This window comes from Pararge aegeria, chromosome 16 (assembly GCF_905163445.1).
Source record: "Pararge aegeria chromosome 16, ilParAegt1.1, whole genome shotgun sequence".
NCBI lineage: Eukaryota > Metazoa > Arthropoda > Insecta > Lepidoptera > Nymphalidae > Pararge > Pararge aegeria.
Genome location: NC_053195.1, coordinates 15,247,131 through 15,270,898, shown reverse-complemented (window position 1 = coordinate 15,270,898; position 23,768 = coordinate 15,247,131). Strand labels below are relative to the sequence as shown.

Below are 23,768 nucleotides of genomic sequence, written 5' to 3'. Positions count from 1 at the left end.
GTTTCAAAGAACATTTTTATTAACACCTTTGACGACCTCCCTGGCGCAATGCGGTCTAAGTGGGTGGTCCCGGGTTTGATTCCTATTTTAAATATCATAATTTTCTGTGGTCTTTTCTGATGGTATGACTACCTACTGATAAAAATGTGCCGCCAATGCAAATCGATTTACGGTCATAGTTTATTATTATCCCGGCAAAATGTAAGGTTCCCGTGGGACAAATTCGTTTTGTTTTTTTACATATAAACATGATTTTTTATCGTAATAGTTCAGGGGTCAGATAATAATAGACGAATAACATATGCATACACATATATCGAATTCGCGGGCAACAAGTACTTAAATAACATCTGGGTTGGCACGCTCTTGAGCGTATCAAGCCAGACGTGACAGCGCCGCAATAGACGCGGACAGCATTGAGCTCAGGAAATTGCGGATTTTACTGTGCGTTATAATAGGACTGTAACTCACCGTCCATTATGATGTTGATCCATAGTATCTGCATTGCGTTGAGCGGGTTGGACGCTTTCATGAGCGTAATGAGCGTCATTAGAGACAGCGCCGCGATAGACGTGGACAGTTGGAAGAGCACGAGGTGGCGAGGTTGTTATTGAGGATTATAATAGGATTATAACTCACCGTCCATTATGATGTTGATCCACAGTATCTGCATCGCGTTGAGCGGGTTGGGCACACCCATGAGAGTGGCGAGCGCGATGAGCGACAGTGCCGCGATAGACGTAGACAGTTGGAAGCGCACGAAGTTGCGGATGTTGTAGAATATGCACTTGCCCTCCTCGATTGCAGAGCTGCAATAGACGAATAATAATGAACTCCTGTATAACGGATTAAGGACTTCGTGTTCTATAGGGATTTTCATATTCCAGGCTTGTGCTCCTTTTGCACAGTGGCGTCGAGTGATGTGTTTGATAACTACCTAGTGAACGGTTTACCAAGGCTGTTTTCAACTATTTAGGGTCACCGTTCCACCGTTTACGATATTGCTTACTCTAGTGTTTATACTTACACCTTTATTTCTGATATAAAATTGTTGATATAGTCTTTCCAAGCCCCGTTAGAGACTCTCGAGCTCGATTTTTATACAGCCCCCACTCAGTCAAACAATTGACTCCAAAATGGAGTTATTGATTTAAAAAAAACGTTTAATGAGTTTCTTACGCAATAAATAATACCGGATGTTTGGTGCATCGTGTGCCAAATCGAATCTGATGATTGGAGGGGTCTTTGGCTATCTCTTCAGCCCTCGTAAAAAAATCTTGCTCAAACGGTTTTTTTTATACTGATTTTAAATTGTTTTTTTAAAAATTGTAAAAATTCTACATTTAAATTTTAATAAAAAATAAAGTTGTTAAGTATTAATTAATTTTCTTTTTAATCTTTAATTTGTAACGTTTTACGCTTCTTTTGAAACTAGAATTACACGCCAGCAACATCTAGTTTTTGTTTTACAGCCCCGCAAAGTTTTTTTTACGTAAAAAAATAAGCTTGAACGTCAACTTTCGGTTTTAATAAAAAAAAAACTAAAAGTGATCATGTTCTTCCAATTTTTTTAAAACATCTCTGGACTGTCCCCTTTCTAATGGTGTGCAATATGCCATGAAAAGTAATTAGTAACATCACTAATTTTCAAATTTTCTAAACTTAGTCACAATTTTCTAATATTCAACAGATGAAAGAAAAACAAGTTTTTGCGTAAATAAAACTCACAAGCAGGTAAAATTTTTAAATTTCGTAGGTTTTACTTGAAATAAAAATAATACATTGCATTTGAAACATTTATTTCATAATTTTTACAAATTCTGCTCAAATTGTTCACCCCTGTTTCGAATGCAGGCCCGACATCTTTGACGTATTGTTACAGTTGTAGTCCGAAGCCGTATTTCGTTCTTAATTGTACCGAAGGCCGCTTCTATGCGTTGTATTAGTACCTCCCTCGTTGGGACTTCTGTGGCGTATACTAGCTCTTTGGCACGTCCCCAGACATAAAATAGGTTTGCACTATGCAAGAAAGGAATAGAAGATAGATTTCGCTTCACTAGAGTGAAAAAACTATTTTTGCCTGTTTAAACGAACAACGGGCGTATAACTTTATGAAAGAGACAGAAAATGTCATCTGCCTTGTGAATTGTGAGTGTTATTTACGCAAACCCTTGTTTTTCTTTCACCTGTTGAATATTAGAAAATTGCGACCAAGTTTAGAAAATTTGAAAATTAGTGATGTTACTAATTACTTTTCATGGCATATTGCACACCATTAGAAAGGGGACAGTCCAGAGATGTTTTAAAAAAATTGGAAGAACATGATCACTTTTAGTTTTTTTTTTATTAAAACCGAAAGTTGACGTTCAAGCTTATTTTTTTACGTAAAAAAAACTTTGCGGGGCTGTAAAACAAAAACTAGATGTTGCTGGCGTGTAATTCTAGTTTCAAAAGAAGCGTAAAACGTTACAAATTAAAGATTAAAAAGAAAATTAATTAATACTTAACAACTTTATTTTTTATTAAAATTTAAATGTAGAATTTTTACAATTTTTAAAAAAACAATTTAAAATCAGTATAAAAAAAACCGTTTGAGCAAGATTTTTTTACGAGGGCTGAAGAGATAGCCAAAGACCCCTCCAATCATCAGATTCGATTTGGCACACGATGCACCAAACATCCTGTATATGTATTAAGGACTACGTCAAAGATAAAAATGCTTGGATGTAATTTATTGCTCTAACCAGGTTCTTAAATAGTTTTAAATGACTGAATGAGATTGCGATATAAAAAAAATAGGCTAAGTTTGTTGTGGACTTCTTCTTAGACCCTCGTAGCAATCAATCAACTCACCTTTTTGTCATATTTTACATGTAATGTACGCATCAAAAGTGCCATCTATGTTACAATTTTAATAAAGAAATATTTGACTTTGACTTTGACTTATATGTTGTGGAGACAGAAAGCAGAAGAGCAAAAAGAAAAGTATATAAAACGATCGAGTGGTGTGTCTTGCTTATGTGAGTGGGTGTGACTGTGTTGATACTATAGCTTGTTTGTAAAATATGTGCGTTAACACGAAATCTACGTTGTAGATTATGAAATACTCACATAATAGTAGCGAAGTCGTCGTCCACAAGGATCATATCAGCGGCCTCTTTACACACATCGGTGCCGTTGCGTCCCATTGCTATACCGATGTCCGCGCGTTTTAACGCTACTCCATCGTTAACGCCATCGCCTATAATCACATTAAATGGAAACAAAGTTAAATTAAGGGGGAATATTTTCTAACCAGTTACATAGCTGTCCCAAAGTTATAAACATATGATACGGTAGTGATAAAAAGTGAACTCCTTCTGTTCTATATAACTTGGGTATAAAAGAAGGCAGTGAGCTAACGCTGTTGCCTAAGCATCGAAACCGTAAGGAGTATGAAAGAAGAGAACTAGAGAGTGAGAAAGAAACAACTGAGAACACAAGTATTATTTCGTCCCATTTCAATAAGATCATCGGTGGAATCTAGCTTAACGTCAACATATTTTTTGTAGTTGTGATAGCGATCGCCTAATAGAAGAATATGAAAGAAGAGAACTAGAGAGCGAGAAAGGAACAACTGAGAACTCAAGTACTATTCCTAATTATTCCAATTAGGTCGTCTGTGGATTCTAGCTCAACTCCAACATATTTTTGGTAGCAGTGAAAGAGATCACCTACGTAAGGAGTATGAGAGAAGAGAACAAGTGAGCGAGAAAAAAACAACTAAGAACGCGAGTACTATTCCGTCTTTTTCCTATAAGATCTTTTTGTTTTTCACTATTATCAATTATTGGAATTAAAAGAAACAAAACACGTTTATTCATAGTTATAACTCAAGGAGGTTAGCTCACCTGTCATCCCAACAATATTGCCAAGCCTCTGAAGTGATTTGACTATCGACAGTTTGTGTTTAGGTGTAACCCGGTAGAAAACTGTCACCTGAAATAAAAAAATGAAGGTTAAATAAATAATAATAATAAATAAATAAATATACTACGACAATACACACATCGCCACCTAGCCCCAAAGTAAGCGTAGCTTGTGTTATGGGTACTAAGATGACTGATGAATATTTTTCTGAATTATATATACATAAATACTTAGAAAATACATATAAACACCCAGACACTGAAAAACACTTAATGCTCATCACACAAACATTTTCCAGTTGTGGGAATCGAACCCACGGCCTTGGTTTCAGAAAGCAGGGTCGCTGCCCACTGCGCCAGTCGGCCGTCAAATATAATGACAGAGTTGAAACTAACATTAAATATCGGTAGAGCCTACACTCACCGTATCGATAATCGCATCCAATTCGTCGTCCGACATACCGTCTAGTTGGTCACCCGATAAAGACTGAGAGTGAAGCACGTCCAGTCCCACCATTTGTGCTGGTAAAAACAAACATGCAGTATATAAAATGGGTGAGCACGGGACGCCTGGCAGATTTGAAACATAGAAATTGTTTTGATAAAGCATGATGAAAAGATAAAGCATTACAAATTAGTTCCACCAATAAAATAATAAAATACAACCTCTTCTTTTTGCAAGTCGGTTAATAATGACTGTTTATTACAAAAGTAGTATTCATTTTTATGTTTTATTTTATAAAAGTTCAAACATGGCGTGACGTAGCGTCGCCATCAGGTTTTCCCTCCGCCTATAGATGTTACACATCAATAATAAATATATTATAACGATACACACATCGCCATCTAGCCCCAAAGTAAGCGTATTTTCTGTTATGGGCACTAAGAACTGAAACATGTTTCGCGAATTGATGAATATTTATATAAAATATACATAGATACTTATAATATACAGATAAACACACAAACACTGATCATCGGTTCCCCAAACTATTTGCCCCACTCATTGCCACTTCAGCATCGCGACTCGTTGAGCTATGTCGCTAAGCCTAGTTCTTCTACGGATCTCCTCTTTTGAGATGTGATTACGTAGGTGTATACCAAGCATAGCTCTCTCCATCGCCCAAAGTCCATAGCTCGTAGCACCGATGGACGTTGGATTCGATTGTATGGATCGAAGGAGGGGAGATCGAAAAAGCGCGTCTTGGTACTCTGTGACACCCCTACGAGGTGTACAGACGTAGGGGGTCACAGAGTGAAACCAAACCTATTAAGTCGATTTTGATGAAATTTCTATGGGACCAATCTGAAAATATACAACGTGTAACCGAATTACGGAATAAATTTGACGGGGGGAAAAAGTATATTTCATTAAGACAACAAAATGGAAAAATATAATGAAGCATATTTATTTTTCCATTTTGTTTACTTATGACAACTCTGTTAAAGATAAAAGACCGACACGCCCATAGTACGACGCGTACCTAATTAACTGACAGGAGTCTCATGATGTTAATTGCATGCTGTATCTGATTTCGTTCAGTAAAACTATGGCATTAGTTTACTAAAAATCTATTAGGTTTTGGGTTTCACAGATAAGTCACAGAGAAGAAAATAATGAACGTCTAAAGCCTGTGAATTATTAAATTTTCATTTACACGTTGTATAACTTCGAATATAAAAATAATTATCTAAATAGGTTTATAAAAGGCACAGTTCTAAGAAACAAACGTAGCAAGAAAAATTTGAGAACCACCTCCTTTTTATGACAGTTGCACAATCTGTAAAACGTCTTAGAAAGTCGGCTACAGAACTTACCGACAGCCAAAGCAGTAGGCCTCGCATCTCCGGTGACCATTTTAACTTGAACCTGTGCCCTTCGCAGCGCGGCAATCGCATCTCTCGCGGACTCCCTGGGGGGATCGCATACGCCACAAACACCAGTGTATGTGAGAGATTCTAGACTTGCTCCACGGCAGAGGGCTATTATGCGCAAACCTAAAAAAAATATTGGATATAAACAACAGTTCAACCTTAGTGTAACGACTTCGACATAAAATTCTTTGTAATCTCCTTGAATTTTCCATACGTCTCAATGGGACCTTTACATTGCAAACAACCTCTTTATAATGAATTTTCAACTATCAAACTCATTGACGTTGTGGCAAAGTATTCGAAAAAGAAAAAAACACTAGTGCGAATAATCAAACTTTCTGCACGATTTACAGTTACAAAAAGTACGACTTTTTAAAAAATAAATTGACTTACCCATCCGTCCAATATTATATGCTTCGTTCAGGAAATCCGCCTGTTTTTCTTTGGTGATCGGCGCATAGTTGCCCGCACTATCGATGTACTGGGTGCACAACGGAAGAACTTTTTCTATGGCGCCTTTCACGAAAACCTCTTCCTTTAGCTTGCCATCGCTGTACTTTGGCGTGCATTTCACTACCATCATCTTAGTTTCTGAACTGTATATTGGATAGAACAGGGGTTACTTTGCGGAATTCCATGATATATTATAAAAATTAAGCTAAATTTGCTTTACTCCACGAAAAGAAGAAGAATCTGTATGGTGTATTTCTTCAATCCTTATACTCACAATTATTCTAACTAGGCAAAACTATCTCAGCCATCAAAAGGAGATTACAACCTTACGTTCTTCCCGTCTTTGAACCGAAATATGGCGGTTTTTCTACTAACAGTACATTCTCAAGATGGTTTGAAGTCAAACAGACAGGACGGTCGTACGACAATAAACTTCGTTTTGAGCAATTAAAATATCACTAGCTTCAACAGTGAAGAAAAACATCGTCAGGAAACCTGCATACCTGAGAGTTCTCCATAATGCTCTCAAAGGTGTGTGAAGTCCACCAATCCGCACTGGGCCATCGTGGTGGACTACGGCCTTAACCCCTTCTCATTGTGGGAGGAGACCCGTACCCTCTAGTAGGCCGGTAATGGGTTGGTATGATGAATATAATTTTTATTTTATTTTTAATTTTTTTTAAACATTGGCACACTGTCTGTGACAGTCGATTGTGAAGGGGCTGTTTAATTAAATGTTAACTTGTTATTTACCCACAATTTGGCAAACAAATAAATATTATTATTATTATTATTAAAGAGACATCTTACCTGAAAGGTATCTCGTTGATTCTCGTGAACTGTTCGCGCACCTCGTGCATATTGTTCTTCATAGCGCAGGCGAGCAAAGCGCCCTCTGTGGGTTGGCCGTACAAAACGTCGTCCCGGATCACTGCATTGTTGCAAATCACGCCCACCTGGTGGGAATCAAAAGTGCTTATATTAGACCTACTTAAAATAAAATGAATTTTGAATTTTATTTAGTTTAGTAGTAGAGTTTTTTCTGACAGAGCTCATCCGGGTCAGTACTGCCACCATACTTATTTCTGCCGCTAAGCAAAATGGTCCAGCGACCCTGCTTTCTGAGTCCAAGGCCGTGGGGGTTCTATTCCCACGGCAGTGTGGGTTCCATTCCATTAATTCACAAGCACTTTTGAAACCTCATGTCAGTCTGTTTGTAGTGACTCTCCCACCGGTTCGGATGGCAGATTCCACTGACAAGAGCCGGCAAGAAACTCAGCAGATTGCTCTTTTCCATCATTTAAAGTTTAACAATCTTTAGAATGTTTCTGTTTTGTGAGAGATGAGAGCGGAGTGGCCTGCTTCCAAGCAGCCTTGTCGTTAAGGAATTCATCAATCGTGCAGTAACCACGATTTGTTGAATGTGTTTTAATATATTGTTTATTAATTAGTGGAGCTATGGCCGTATTAAGACTTTCTTACCTCCAGCATGCTATTCACACCCATCCTTGCCACGTCGAGGTCCCTTCCCTTGTAGGCGCGCAACTGGACATCGCCCCTAGCGCTATAACCGGCGCCCGTGACTTCCGCTATATGCCCACCCGACGTTGACAGAGTTGTAACTGTCATCTCGTTCTTCGTTAACGTACCTGTGATTAAATAAATAAATTAATAAACTCATAAAAATAAATTAATTAATTGATATTAAACACTACATACACACATCGCCATCTAGCCCCAAAGTAAGCATAGCTTGTGTTTTGGGTATTAAGATGACGGAATAATTTAATCAATAATAGATACATAACTTACTTATAATATACAGATATACACCCAAACACTGAAAAATATTCATGTTCATCTCACCGTATGATATAATGCATGGGGCGTTTTCACTGTTTTTGGAAACAATGCCTCCATGTGATAATGGCTACATGAGGGTTCTGTATGTTTTTAATTCTGTGGTTTTTAGCCCATCAGCAATCCCTCAATTGTTCAAGTCATTTTTTACTAAAGTTCAATAATGGTTTTCTACCTATATTTTTTATTTGTTTACATTCACGTCACTTTCCAAAGAAATGCGTATAAATAAAATCCAGACCATCTATCATGGTTCTGTAAACGGCAATGATTTTTGAAATAATTTATCTTTATGAAAGTGTAAATTACAGAAGCTGAAGTTTAAAATCGATTTTAATAAAAACCGAAAGAATGCATATTACTGCATATGCAGTGCATTGTGTCGCTGCACCCGCTGAATGATGCTAGCTCACATACTTTTTCTCATTTTCCCATTTTATGTTAAACGTTTAGAACCGTTTAGAACATTAGAGGTAAAATAATTGATAGCAACTGCTAAATGGTTTGAAGTGTCTAACCCTTTGTTCGAGAAACAACTCTAAAGTGGAGTGGTTTTTGATGCTTCAATAATAGTTGTGTACACGGGTTTCTGCATGTTCTTTATTCTGTGGCGTCAACAATGTCGACGCATTTCGAAACTGCATTTTCTTGTGAGTTTTGAATTATTTATTCGTTTTTTAAATGATTTAAATTTTAAAATGTAATAAATTGGTAAAGTCATTTGTAAACAGTATATGTGTAAACTTTGTATCTGAAAGAGCGAGACTTCCAAAAAAAGTAGAGGTTTTTTTTTTCTTACATGGAGGTCTTAGCCTATTGTTTTGTTTTGAAATTTTTCGTTATTTCTTTGTGCTATTTTTATAATTTTATTATTATTTGAATAAATTACATTTGGCTATGATACAATTAGTAGGTGGCGATATTGCTGGTATTACAGTGTGGATTTCCCTTAACTAGACTTACCGGTTTTATCACTGCATATGATATTGACGCAGCCAAGAGTCTCGACGGTGGGTAACTTTTTGACTATAGCATTCCGTTTGGCCATTCGCATGACGCCGAGTGCCAGTGTTACCGTCACAACGATGGGCAGGCCTGAAAAAAAAAATCTGTGCTGCACTAATCATCTTCATCATCATCCTCATCATCATCATCACCACCACCACCACCATCATCATCATCTAATTCAAAATTCAAAATTCAAAATTTCTTTATTCACGTAGGCCTATCACAGGCACTTGTGAGGCGTTCATACATATATGTTTACATAATTGTAAGGGGATGGTGATAACTTCGTTCGCTAACTTAAACATAGAGGCTACGAGGGGTTTTTTTTTGCTATCACCATCTCACAGTCGAATTAACATTTAACTATGAAGTCCCACATCCCACACCTAAGACAGTTATTATTTTTTTCAATTTTTTTTTTATATTAACGATAGGCCAGCGCATGACGTCAATCATGCCCGTTAGAAAGCAATGATGACCTCATCATTGCTTTCTAACGGGCTAACTAACTAACGGGTTGGAGCACGCTTGTCTAGAAAAAGCCTATTCACTCTAGCCTTGAAGGTACTCAAATTATACGTGGCAGGAATCACAGTTGCCGGGAGGGCGTTCCACATCTTAGCGGCACGTATCAGAAACGAGGATAAAAAACGTGTTGATGGAATATCAACCACATAAGGATGCCACCGCTCACGGTGTTCGCTGTCCTGTGGTAGAACGGGGAAAGAGAAACAAGATTGTGAAGTTCCTGAGCACGCTCACTGAAGTATATCCGGTAAAAAACCGATAAACAGGCAACATTGCGTCGGTGCTGGAGACTATGTAGTTTCGCCTGTGTTAACGATTTGTCACCTATAATTCTCCTGGCGCGACGATCCACCGAATCCAAAGCTTCAAGCAGAGAGAGGAAGAGAGAGAGAGAGCCACAGAGCCACCCCACAGGTGACTTCAGTACTCTATGCTTGTTCGCACTTGAGCCTGGTACAGTAGAGTACATAATAGAGTATACTGACCTTCAGGTATAGCAGCGACTGCCAAACTGACGCCAATAGTGAACATCTCCTGCAACTGTTTCCCTTGGAGCCAACCAGCGACCATGATGAAGCCGATGATGCAGAAAGAATACAGGGAAAGCTGCGCTCCCAGGGTGTCCATGGACTTCTGGAGCGGCGTCTTCGGAGCTTCCTCGGCTTGCATCATACGGAAGATGTCACCGAATTCCGAGCGCTCTCCAGTGCTGACTACGATGCCCTGTCAATGTACATCAAGTTATTGGAAGTTTTGTAAGCATTAAAAATAAACTTGCAGTGCAGTACACTAGACTACACAAAATAAGCAATTCATTTAAAGGAAATTGTATACAATTTTACAATAAATTAACGGTTGATATCTTAGGGATGTCACTAAAGAAGTTCAAAGTTTGTATTAAGCGAAAGCTTATAGAAAAGTCCTATTATAGTATAAAGGATTACGTAAACGATAAAAAAGCTTGGGTGTAAACAATTTCTCTAACCAGGTTGCTTCTTAAATATTTTCTAATGACAATGTGAGATGGTGGTAACAAAAAGAACACCTCGCTAAGTTTGTTGTGGGCTTCTTCTTAGACCAGGGCGCGTTTGGAACCCTCGTAGCTTTAGTTTTAAGTTTACGATTGTAGTTATCGCCATCACTACTCACTGCTATGTACACATTTTGTATATAATAACGCATCAAAAGTGCCATCTATGTGCCTATTTGAATAAAGAAATATTTGATTTTGACTTGACTTTGACATTAATTTCTACTGTCTCGCTTGACTTTTGCACCACAGACAAGACCCAGCACGGCTAGCTATACGCCAGCTTGTGGCAAATATCATAATCAATTAGGATGAGGAGTTAAAAACAAAAATTTAAATTGCAAAGTTTTTTGGAAATCTCCAAATATATAAATTTTGTAATAAATTTTGTTTAATAAATTTTCTGACGACTACGACATTCAATGACAAGGTTATATTGACATGAATTGATCTAACCTTTAATTTTCTACTCTCAATTATTCTATTTAACAAATGAAAATATTTATATAAAATATATATAAATGGAAGTGATATTATATATATATATATATAGATAGATTTAAAATTCATTAATATCACTTCCACATTTATATATATATATATATATATATAAAAAAGAGAAAGTGTGTTGGTATGTTCCGTGTAGGCTCCGAAACGGCTGGACCAATTTCAATGTAACTTTCAGGGAATCTCCGGATTGACCTGGCGAGTAATCCTGTAAAGTTTGGTGACGATCGGAGCACTCCTATTTTTGAACTGTCAAATACAGCTTTTATTTACTATGATGATATTCTATTGTGGGTGTACATGGGTGTAGATAATGATCTTCACCCGCTCGAGAAGAGAATAGAAGATAATGAATACGGAGAGAAATGAATGATTTAATATGTTATGAGACTTAAATTAAAAATTTAATGATGTATGTTTATTGTTATTAAATAAAATAAAGCAAAATCTAGCCCGGCGAAGCGGGCTGGGTACGCTAGTAGAATATAAAATGAAATTGCGGAGTCCCAGGAACATTTTGGACGGCCGATTGGCGCAGTTTGCAGCGACCCTGCTTTCTGAGTCCAAGGCCGTGGGTTCGATTCCCACTTCTGGAAAATGTTTGTGTGATGAGCATGAATGTTTTTCAGTGTCTGGGTGTTTATATGTATATTCTAAGTATTTATGTATATTATTTATAAAAAAATATTCATCAGCCATCTTAGTACCCAATAACACAAGCTACGCTTACTTTGGGGCTAGATGGCGATGTGTGTATTGTCGTAGTATATTTATTATTATTATTAATTTACTCTTTCATCAATAATAACAATATTACTTGAATCGCGCGTAAGGGTTACATGCACACACTTTTTTTATTTTTTATTACTTGATAATTGATGAACCAAGCAGATAGTCCACCAGATGGTAAGTGGAAAAGCATCGCCTATAAACAGAGCAACACTTCGCAGGGCATGATAGGAACACATCCTGCAAAGTGTTGCCCTGTGTCCATCAACCTGCTGCTTAGCGGCAGAAAAAGCATGGCGGTAGTAGGTAGCTCTCCGGACGAGCTCTGTCACAAAAAATATATATATATATATGATATGACTGATGAATATTTTTTATGAATATACTAATCCCTACTAATATTATGAATGTGAATGTAAGTTTCTTTGTTACACTTCCACGGAAAAACTACTTAACCGATCCACATGAAACTTTGTACACATATTCTTGGAAGCGTTAGAAGTAATATGGGATACTTTTTATTCCGACATTAAGCTCGGTTCCTTTGGGAGAGGGGATTAAAGTGATTGACGATTTTGCACCATAACTCCGACAAATTATAACCGATTTAAAAAAATATTTATGTACTATAGAGGTTATAATATATGTTTAATTTTGCCCAAACTTTGTGTCGATCAGATGAATGTGGTTGGAGATAGAGGACAGAACTCCTCAGCGGACAGCAGCAAAACCCTCATTTAAATAAGCGATAGACAGGCTTAGCGATACTGAATACTTTAATTTCTTTTAGAACCACAACTAAATTGAATGCCACCTTAAAAAAACAAAATCAAATGCAGACGAAATCGCGGGCAATAGCTAGTTATACATAAATGCTTATAAAATACAAACAAACACCCAGGCACTGAAAGCATTCATGTTCATATAAACAACATGTTCCAGTTGTGGGAATCGAACCCACGGCCCTGGACTAAGAAAGCAGGGTCGCTGCCCAGTGCGCCAATCGGCCGTCAAAAAGCTCTTCTACTAAGTACATAGAAATAAATAAATATTAATATAATACGACAATACACATCGCCATCTAGCGCCAAAGTAAGCGTAGCTTATGTTATGTGTACTAAGATGACTGATGAATATTTTTATGAATATTATACACATAAATACACTGAAAAACATCCATGCTCATCACACAAACAGTTTTCAGTTGTGGGAATCGAACCCACGGCCTTGGACACAGAAAGCAGGGTCGCTGCCCAGTGCGCCAATCGGCCGTCAAAAAGCTCTAAGTACTACTAAGTACATAGATACGGTTGTCAACAAAAGTGTTCCCATTGTTAGTTCAAGGCTTTGGAAGAACTGTGCAACAAAGTAGTCGACTTTAATCGTATAAATTGACTGATTAAAGTACACCGGCCAATGAAGTAATCAACTACGTACAACATTATTACTTAGAACTGAATATCCTTGACCTAACCTTGAAAAAAAGTGGATCAATAGTTTTTCTGCGATACCCTGACACAAAGTTGTCTTATATCTTTAAACTAGCAATTCTTGTACATATATAATTGGAATCTCGGAATCGGCTCCAAGTATACAAGGGGTTTCGGGGGCGATAAATCGATAGAAAATGTCATTTTATTCGTGCTTTCCGGTAATAACCGATTTGGTGCAGCCGAAGTTGCACGGGTCAGCTAGTTAATGTTGAAACTTCGAGAACGATCACAACGCACATTTGCAATCTTTGCAATATTTGCAATCTTTGCAATATTTGCAATCTTTGCAATTTTGCGACGTGAAGTCAACATCCCCTGAGAATGCTTGGTATTGGAGCGTCGAGAGCTAATTTGTAGATCTACATTTAGTTTTTTTTTTAATTTCAAATTTAATTTACTCAGCACATAACATAATGTTGCATTTACAATACAATATTATTTATAGCAATAATCTGCTTTTTTTTATATATAAAAACTAGCCTTTGCCCGCGGCTTCGCTCACGTTAAATTCAATTTTTGATTTGGTAAATTTTTACTAGAAAGTTTTAAAATAATATGAACTTAAATTACTTAAAAAATCGGAAACTTTAATATTAGTTTTCATCCCCTCTTTGATGCTTTTGGAGTGTGAATTTTTAAAATTTGCGAAACACGTATTTCTTATCGTTTATTTTAAATTTTTGATCGAAAACCCGAAATCATAGTTTCATGAATGTAACTTGAAAAATAAATTGTTAAATAGGGTTTTATACAAACTTTCATCCCCCATTTAACCCTCTTAGGGTTGGAGTATTCAAAGATCATCTCTTAGCGGATGCCTACGTTGTAATAACTATCTGTGTGCAAAATTTCAGCCCGATCCGTCAAGTGGTTACAGCTGTGCGTTGATAGATCAGTCAATCAGTCACCTTTGCCTTTTCTATATTATACAGATAAGCTTTTTTTTTTATATGTTTATAGACGAGCGCTTGACTGCAATCACACCTGATGGTAAGCGATGATGCAGCCTAAGGTGGAGCGCGCTTGCCTAGAAGATGCCTATTCACAAGAGTGATTTGACGTTACTCATATTGTAGGCACTGGGGAAAATGGAAGCTGGAAGGGCATTCCAGATCTAAGCTAGAAGCTATTTGTAGTGGAGCTTTTTGTGACAGAGCTTATTTCTACCGCTAAGCAGCATTGTTGCAATGCTGTGTTCCGGTCTGAAGAGCGAACATGCCGGTGTTATTACAGGCACACGAGGCTGTTCAGTTCTCCTTGCATGCCCTGTGAAGTGTTGCCCTGTTTATAGGACATAGTTTACCATTTACTTGGTCCGTCAATTATTTTATTTAAAAAAAAAAAAAAAAATATATATATATATATATTACAATACACACATCGCCATCTAGCCCCAAAGTAAGCGTAGCTTGTGTTATGGGTACTAAGATAGCTAATGAATATTTTTTTATGAATATACACATAAATCCTTATAATATACAGATAAACACCCAGACACTGAAAAACATTCATGCTCATAACACAAACATTTTCCAGTTGTGGGAATCGAAGCCAAGGCCTTGGACTCAGATAGCAGGGTCGCTGCCCACCGCGCCAATCGGCCGACAAATACAATTATAAGTTCTATTCCTTAAGAGGAGTTTCAAGTAGCAACGGTCCAAAAAAATAACAATGAAGATAGGCATTTAGTTTTACTTAATTTCCTCTAAATTAGAATAACTAAAAATTACTTCCTCACAACAATTGTGCAGTTGTGTTTCATAAGACCGGTACAATACGGCACCTATAGTACGTTCGAATCATTTTTTACTAAAGCGTAACGACACAAAGGGGCATAACAAATAACTTGAACAAAAAGCAAGAAATGCTAGAATAAAAGAAAAATATTTTTGTCTGAAATAAACCACCCGATATGGCACAATAACCGCGTTTTGCCTACGTTTAATTAATTGTCTTTGTAACAGAGACTATTTAAAAAAAAATGTGATCGTCGTGGAAAATTTTATAGGCTACTAGGTTTCTAGCATAAGCCGCTGTTTTTTTGTTAACAGAGAACACCCTGTGCCACATATTTAAACTTCTTTTTAACAACAATCATCCTATTATGAAAATTAAGCTTAATTTGCTATACTCCGCGAAGAGCAGGAGAATCTGTATGGTGTAATTTACAATTTCTTCAATCCTTATAATTGTGTGTGTTATCTTAACAATTATTCATTGTAAGGTCCTGAGGATGCTGCGGTTTCGGAGCGAAACGTGCGTAGAGGGTACATTGCCGAAGATCTGTTTTGTGTGGAGTATAAGGATGGAAGAAATTATAAATAACACCATACAGATTCTCCCGCTTTTCGTGAAGTATAGCAATTTAAGCTTAATTTTCATACTATATCATGGATTTCCGCAAAGTAACGCCTGCTTCTTTCCAACATTTATCCTGTCATCGCCCTTCTTCGTTTATGACTTAAGGGATTCTAGATTGAATCTTAATAGGAAATAAGTATTAAGTTTTAATTAAATTATTCATTGTAACTTAGTTTTAGTTAATTTCATGTTTGTACTGTAAAAGTTTTATATCAACAGACTACTAATTAATCGATGATACGGATAATACCGGATGATGATAGTAACCTTCTGGATAAGTAACCAACTGCTCTCTTTACTCAGCATCATAATAAACGATTTAAATAATTGTAAATCGTGTATTAACTTCAATTAATTATAATAACAAAAGTATACTTGAAGTACCTAATGGAAGTAATCTTTATCGTCAGAGATGTCTAATCTGTGATTTTCTAACTATCGCGTGAAAGTTAACTACGTATTGTATATAATCGAAAGGGCGCAATCTAGCCACAAAACTGGAAAACAGTATTGTCACTAGATGTTATATATTTACGCAAACGTCAATGTGACGTTTCTTTACAATACGGACACTAAGCAATACGTAAGTGAACGGAAAACTGTCCAATTTTCAATAATCAGGAATCTGGATAACATGGATTCAAATTATCTAAACAACACTTGTAAGAAGAAAGTGGTAGCAAGTTTGATAAAAGTATCAAGTGGAATTAACTCATATCTTCCGACGTTACAGATAATAACCGACGGACGACCGTTCAAGTGATTGCGCGAGAGATTATTGCGTTAGAGAGAATCTGATTACGACTCCATCGCTTGGGATCGGCGTAAACCTTAAGTGGAAATTATTGCATAAAGCTAGATGGAACACATCAACTAAATTTTCTTTTTTTTTCAAGTAGGTCTAATGTAAACAGAACGTCAAGTGTGTCTGTTTGTAGTACCACTCCGGTCTCTCTCTCACTCTCCGGTTCGGAAGGCAGATTCTACCGAGAAGACGCAGGGAAGAAAGTCTTTTCTTTTCGATCTTTTCTAACATCATCTCACAATCTTGTGTGATATGAAAGCGGAGCGTCTACATTTCAAGCAACCTTTTTTTTTTTTATATGTTACGCACCCAGTTATCCTCTGACATGGTGTCAGAGACCTTCTTTATGCTACTGTTGCTCTGAATAAGTGCCAGCTCATTTTTTTTACTGCCTTTTAACTTTCCTTCTACTTTCTACTTATGCGTGAGCGGCGCATAAGTAGTTTTTTAGTATCGGAGGACTGTTATCTATAGCTTATTGATTGGTTGATGGTTGTTAATGCAGCAAAGTAACGCAGCAGCATTCGTTGATCCAATTTTTTCCAAATGTTCCACAGTTTTTCCTTGAGATCAATACTCTTAGAGTCTGTTCAAAAGATAAGACGGGAATGACCTTGAGTCATAATATAGGCCTACTTAGTATGCATAGTTCCGTCATTTAGTCCGAAGTAATTACTCTCGTACCCTCGTAATCCGCATGGAATAAGCAAGCAATCCCGCAAACATCGGGTCGTATGTTTCCTTAATCGACTCCGGCAGGTTATTTCGTTGGCAAACTTCAAAAGCGACACATAGCCCACTAGCTTTCCCTTTAAAATATTACGTATAATTTTAAGTCTGTGATCATATATAAATGGATTGGAATTCAGACCTTCTTAATATAGATCTAACGTATAGCTTGACTTAGCAGAAGATGTGTATAGCAAGAAATTAACTTATATCCGGGAGACGGGCTTATGGCACTCTTTATAACGGAAGAAAATACATTCCTACAAGATTTCAAAACGCGATTCATTTGTAATGTAAAAACATAGTCGTTTTATTTAATGAAGTTACGTTTTCATTGCCTGATACACGCAGACAGCATGCTCCGTAGTAATCGATAAAAGTATCAAATCGTAGTGTTTCTGCATCTAATAAGCTTGCGAAGGAAATGAATGATGTCCTTATTAATTTTTGCAGCTGCTGCTGCTGCTTAGTTTGGCGGAATGCTATTCGAGCCCGGCTCAGTCTCGCCGATCAAAAAGGACTCGTCTTTTGTGAGATTAGTAGAGTTCTAAAGTCGCAACCTTATTATTCATAATGAGCTTTCCTTCTACAACTAACAAGTGTGCCAAGGAAAGCGATCTTGTCCCTTTTTTCTCTCCCAGCAGCCACTTTGTAAGCAGCACCCGGGTCAGTCTCACCGGAAAAAGAAGACTCTTCGGTTTCAAGGTCAGTCTAGTCATTAATTCGTAAACCTATGGAAACCATATTGTTAATAATCCTTTAGAATTTCTTTATCTGACAAGAGTACAAAGTAAATCAATGTTACCCTTATCGACTCATCCAACAGCCACTTTGTTAGGCAGAACGCTCTTTACCTCCGCCGGCAAAAGAAGATCCGTCAATTGGAAGATTAGTCGAGTCCTACAGTCGCAAGTCTTTGAAAACTTTATTAATCATAAAGGACTAACCTTTGCATTTCCACATCTGACAAGCGTGCCAAAGAAAACTATATTGGCCTTATTGACCCAGCAACCGCTTTGTTGGACAGAATGCTCTTCGAGCCCGGCTCAGTCTTACCGGTAAAAGAAAACTTGTCGGATGCGAGATCAGTCGAGTCCTACAGTTGTAAGTTTATGGAAACCTTTTATTCATAATAAACTAACCTTTGCATTTCCGCATCTGACAAGCGTGCCGAGGAAAGCTATGTTGTCCTTATTGACTCTCCCAGCAGCCGCTTTGTTGGGTAGAACGCTCTTCGAGGCCGGCTCAGTCTCGCCGGTAAAAGACGACTCGTCTATAGCGAGGTCCGTAGAGTCGTAAAGTCGCAAGTCTGCGGGCACTCGATCGCCGACGTTCAGGTGGACTATATCGCCCGGGACTAGGTTTCGTGCTAGGAAATGTTCGACGCTGCCTTCTCGTAAACTGAAAAAGACAAATAGAATCTAATTTATTGAAGCATTTCTAACATGCCACAGATTCCGAAAGCGGTAGAAGTCATTCAGGCTGATATTTTTTGGTATGTACGTTCTCCATACGTGCAAATTTCATCATTTTTAGGGTTCTGCATTAAAATGCTAAAAAGGAATTTCTATTTAACCGTAGTTCAGCAAATTCTGATGATAACGGCTGATGATGTCTACTAATTTCAGTATCAAACTGTCCTACGGTTAAGCACAGACCTTGTTGACACCCCAGGTTTGACTTCTCCAAATAAACGACACGAAACGACTGCTTAACGTGCTGTTCGAGGAAGGAGATAGGATCCGACGACGGTAATCGCTGATTGATTATGACTTGTACTCTCACCAGTTGCATGATGGTGGTACCAATTTGTTCAGCTCCTCAAGCGACTTCTCCGAGCGGTACTCCTGAACGAAGGCGACTGTCACCACAATGATGATCGCGATTGTGATGGACATGGCGTCGTCGAACTGCCGCATGCAGATACTGACCACTGCTGAACCTGTGGAAGAATTCCTTTTTAAGAATATACTAGAACTTTCAGAAGATCCAAAGAGGAACCATAGAAGAAGTAATAAAGTTACAATACAATTCGGCTATACAAGACTGACGGCTTTACATGCTCTCCGACGCATGGGGGCTGACAGCTAACTTCCTAAGTCTGGGCTGGTGCGAAAGATTCTTTAGTAGAAAAAACACAGCACCTTATATAATTGGGCCCGACTCGGGATTCGAACCCAAGACCTCGTGATCCGTAGTTTAACATACTAAACACTAGACTAACGAGGAAGTTACTGCCCTACTATATTACTAGCAGTTAGAAGTTAGCAATATAAAGAATAGATGCGCAATAATTTATGCGAATGGTCAAGGTGACTTTTGATTGATAACAATGGTTTAATAAAGCATCTGGCACACGCGACGTTAGTCATCGTTTTAAAGTACTGTAATAATGGCGCTTAATTATCTGTGCTCGGATCAAAGAATTAAGCTAACTTTACATCTCCAAACTAGAACTTTCACTTTTATAAATTTAATTTCTTTATGAAAAGTATAAGACTAGAGCTTTAATTTTTTTTTTATTTTTTTTACGAAATGTTGCGGTTATTTTATTTTTCTTTTTTATTTAAGTTATTTTGTAAAGTGGGTAATTTTACTTTGTCAAACTTGATATGTGTCAGATAGATAATTGTTATTTGATTGAAGAAATAGTTTTTTAAGAAATTATTAACATTATACCTATTTTGGTTCACAACATTGTTCATGACATTGTGTCGATGGGTATTATGATATAAATTCAGGTGCATTTTCCATACACTTCTTTTATTAGACTCTGAAGATGCAAATGTGACTGCAATGGTGACTTAGCCGGTATCTTCCCCCAGATGTCATCGAACCCTGGTGCTTTTGTCATGACGCGCTTTCACGCTCGGTCACGCGTTTACAAGTTACAACCCTTAAGGTGGTTATCAGCTACTGTCCTTAAGAAAAATTATAAAGGAAACTATTCTTTTAAGTGAAACAAAATAAATTTTGCTACTTAGGTATATGCGTGTTAAAATTTTGTAATCTTCTTTAAATGCCTTAATTACTGAAGGTCAGAATTCAGTTTTTCCAACTTCTACTTGCCCGTGGCCCCAGTCCAGTGTATTTCGCCGCCAGGGTTTTTTTCGGTGTGTCAAAAAATATGACTAAGTACAACTACAATGTGAAGTGAGACGTGCGCGAGGACAATGCACTGCATGCAGTGGCGTGCACTTGGTTTCTTACCAGGGAATGCATACAGCAGAAAAATTGCATAAAACGGCAAAAATCCTCCCGCTATACGAGATATATATAAATTTTAGGGTATGCAGTGCTTTTGTGCATGTATGAAGTGCACGCCACTGACTGCATGCAATAATGGTTGAATAAGAGTTCTGTATGTTCTTAAATATGTTAGTACAAGTAGGTAGTATTAGAGAAGAATATCGTGTCCGGATGCAAGTTCCTTCGTAGCGTTTTTTATTACTTTATAGCCTTCTATCCTTATGTATCCTTTTTGATAGCTACTGTACCCTAATGGGGGATGGGGGGGATAGGGATGCCTAATGATGATCGGACCGGCGACGAGGTGATCGGCCGGATGGTATTTTTTACCCTTCACCTTACCTAGCACTATTTGTTTATCCAGGTTAGGTTTTTTGGCAAGATCGCCAAAGAGATATTAGAATAAAAATAAAATAAAACCTGCGCAGACGCAGGCAAATAAAGTGTTCTTGAACTTGGCATTTTTTATACGGTAACAGGTTTGCGCTTGACCTTCACGCTTGACGGTAAGTGATGATGCTGGACAAATTGGTATATAAACGGTACGCTTACTGTATTAATTTTATGAATTTGAATCATTTACAAAAAAATTAAAAACAGATACACTTACGTCCAACATCTTTTATTTATGAAATTAAAACTTGACAAATATAGGATATAGAGAATAATAAAAGATCTAGTGAAGATCTATGGAGACAGAAGACGGAACATTGGATAGAAGTAGGCGTTACTTTGCGGAAATCCATAATATTTTGTGAAAAAATAATATATCCATAATACATTTGCTGTTCGCGGAGTATAGCAAATTAAGCTTAATTTTCATAATAGAAGACGGAACTCCTCTTTTGGATTTAAAATCAAATTTAAATATGAGCCAGTTATTTTAGTAAATTGTTTAGCATTTTCAAAAATGATGACTAATAATACATTTTCAAGATATAATTAATATTATATTTGACTCACAGCCAGTGTGCATGACATTGTGCCATTTTGATATCAAAATACTCATATATTTGATACAATTCAGTCTTGTATGAGACTCAGATGATGCACAGATACCATCTAATGTCTTCGTCGTTATCAAATATTTGCGAATTTAAAAGGTTATATAAAGTTTGACGAACTTTTAAATCGATACGTCTATTTCAATATAGGATGTTACATTCATTATGAGTACTACAAATTACGAGAAGGCAGGTTGTTACGGTACATTAACTTAGGGCGCGTTCTCACTAGGCATTCCTATAACTCGAGGCTGTTACTATCAACAAGACGTATAACTTTTTAGTACCTGGACGTCAGAGCTTTGTCCGGTATTTTTTTTATTTGTAAATTATATTACGATACAAATCAGGTACATACTGATAAAACATGAAATTTTTATCAAACCGACATAATATAAAAAAAAAATTAAATGGTGATTTAAGTAAAAAATCACGAGTGCAATTAGTTCAACATTTTATTTGAAACAAGTACTTTTAAGAAAGTAATTAAGTAAAAGGTAGAGGAAAATTATCCTCTGGACTCGAACTGGGTTCTTATGGTTTCGAGACTACTCGATTTGCCAAGTGAGCTATCATAACCTTTTAGATGATGGCGAAGCTCACCTTCGTATCTAATTATATTGTTGCAGTAAAACCTACACAATATTTCTAAATTTCTTTAAAATCTTTGGGAGCCGATTCCGAGGTTTATATATATATATATACAAACTAGCTGACCCTAGCGCCATCTGTTGGGCTGATTTGTGCATCTAAACCATCCAGGGTGCCACCCAAACGCATAACGAAAAATTTATTCAAATCGGTCCAGCCGTCTAGGAGGAGTTCAGTGACATACACGCGCACACAAGAAATATATATATAAAGATATATTTGCTCGCTTCGGTAAAAATCATCATCATATCAACCCTTTACCGGCGCACTACGGAGCACGGGTATGCTCCTACAATGAGAAGGGTTTATATCGCAGTCCACCCCGCTGGCCTAGTGCGCTTGGTCGTCTTGGACTCCACACACCTTTGAGAACTTTATGGAGAACTCTCAGGCACGCAGGTTTCCTCACGATGGTTTCCTTCCCCGTTGAAGCAATAGATATTTAAATTGCTAGAAACGCACATAACTTAGAAAAGTTAAAGAAAAATGCAGTTCGAAGTCCAACCAACTGGGCTATCACCGCTATAAAGATATTAGATATAAATAAAACACGCCATGTTCGTGATGTTAAGGATCCGTGTCTAGTCCATCTCTCGGCTCGTTCCCTTCAATGTTTATCGTAAATCATTTTTAAGCCGACATCTCCCCTCCCAACTGTGGGCCTAGCGTGCACATACCCTAAGTCGTGCACTTAGGTAAAACGAGTTCTGCTCTTTTTTTACGACACGACACGCTCGGGCAACTTTTATTGAGTTGTTTTTCGTGATAAACCTAGCGTGTTCATAATATTATTTATTTTAATTATTTATTTTATTACCTATTTAGGTAGTTAATCAGTGCTGCTAAATGAGGTTGAAAGAACTGAGAGTTTAAGTAACTAATTACGCAGAGTTTTACTTGTTCTGTACACTGTTAGTTTTAGATAAATTTATTTATTATAGTTTGAGTCTTAAAATATTAATATGTAGTATATTTTAAGTAGTTCTTCAAAGCGAAAAACATATATAATACTGTATATGTTATTTTTTTCTTATTGTTATTAGTGTTTTTACCTACACTTGGAAAGTACTTAAAAAAATACCTATTACATTTTTGACAATAATTTCTGACTAAATGGTTGTTGGCTTCATATGAGGGAAAAAATCACAAAGTTGCCTCTCGCTAAATTTAAAATATGTTGAGGATTAAAGTACCTATGTAATTTCGGGAAAACAAACTTTTATCGGTGTTTAAAGTATTATTATTATATTACTATGTCATAGTAATCTAATAATAATATATATTTTTTCACATAATATTACTATATGTCATAGTAATATTATGTGAAAAAAATTACATATAAAATTAAATTTAATGTTGAGATCTACCAACTCTGAATGCACCAAAAAAACGTTGCGAAATCGAATCAAGCCATGTCTCGATCTTAAATAAAAAGGTTAAAATTTTAGTGGGTAAGTAAATAAATACACCGCCAAAAGTTCGAGTGCTGGCGCCAAGCGACTGCTTGGGCTCAACCAGGTAATCAGACCTCAAATTCTCCTATTACAATAATTATAATTTTGTGGTCGACATTTTAGT

The 23,768-nt window shown here is 37.0% G+C and overlaps 1 protein-coding gene across 2 annotated transcripts in view; it reads right to left on the bottom strand.

Moving 5' to 3' along the window:
- The window catches only part of LOC120630252 (calcium-transporting ATPase type 2C member 1), a 52,576-nt gene that overhangs the window by 6,194 nt on the left and 22,614 nt on the right, over positions 1 to 23,768 (bottom strand). For both annotated transcript variants that reach the window (XM_039899407.1, XM_039899406.1), the window contains exons 4-15: positions 19,072 to 19,228; positions 18,429 to 18,687; positions 10,118 to 10,355; positions 9,060 to 9,191; positions 7,719 to 7,885; positions 7,047 to 7,192; positions 6,177 to 6,379; positions 5,727 to 5,906; positions 4,333 to 4,430; positions 3,891 to 3,978; positions 3,112 to 3,241; positions 640 to 809 (exon numbers count right to left, since the gene is read on the bottom strand). In XM_039899407.1, coding sequence (XP_039755341.1) covers positions 640 to 809; positions 3,112 to 3,241; positions 3,891 to 3,978; positions 4,333 to 4,430; positions 5,727 to 5,906; positions 6,177 to 6,379; positions 7,047 to 7,192; positions 7,719 to 7,885; positions 9,060 to 9,191; positions 10,118 to 10,355; positions 18,429 to 18,687; positions 19,072 to 19,228 — 1,968 coding nt within the window. The remainder of the gene's footprint in view (positions 1 to 639; positions 810 to 3,111; positions 3,242 to 3,890; positions 3,979 to 4,332; positions 4,431 to 5,726; positions 5,907 to 6,176; positions 6,380 to 7,046; positions 7,193 to 7,718; positions 7,886 to 9,059; positions 9,192 to 10,117; positions 10,356 to 18,428; positions 18,688 to 19,071; positions 19,229 to 23,768) is intronic.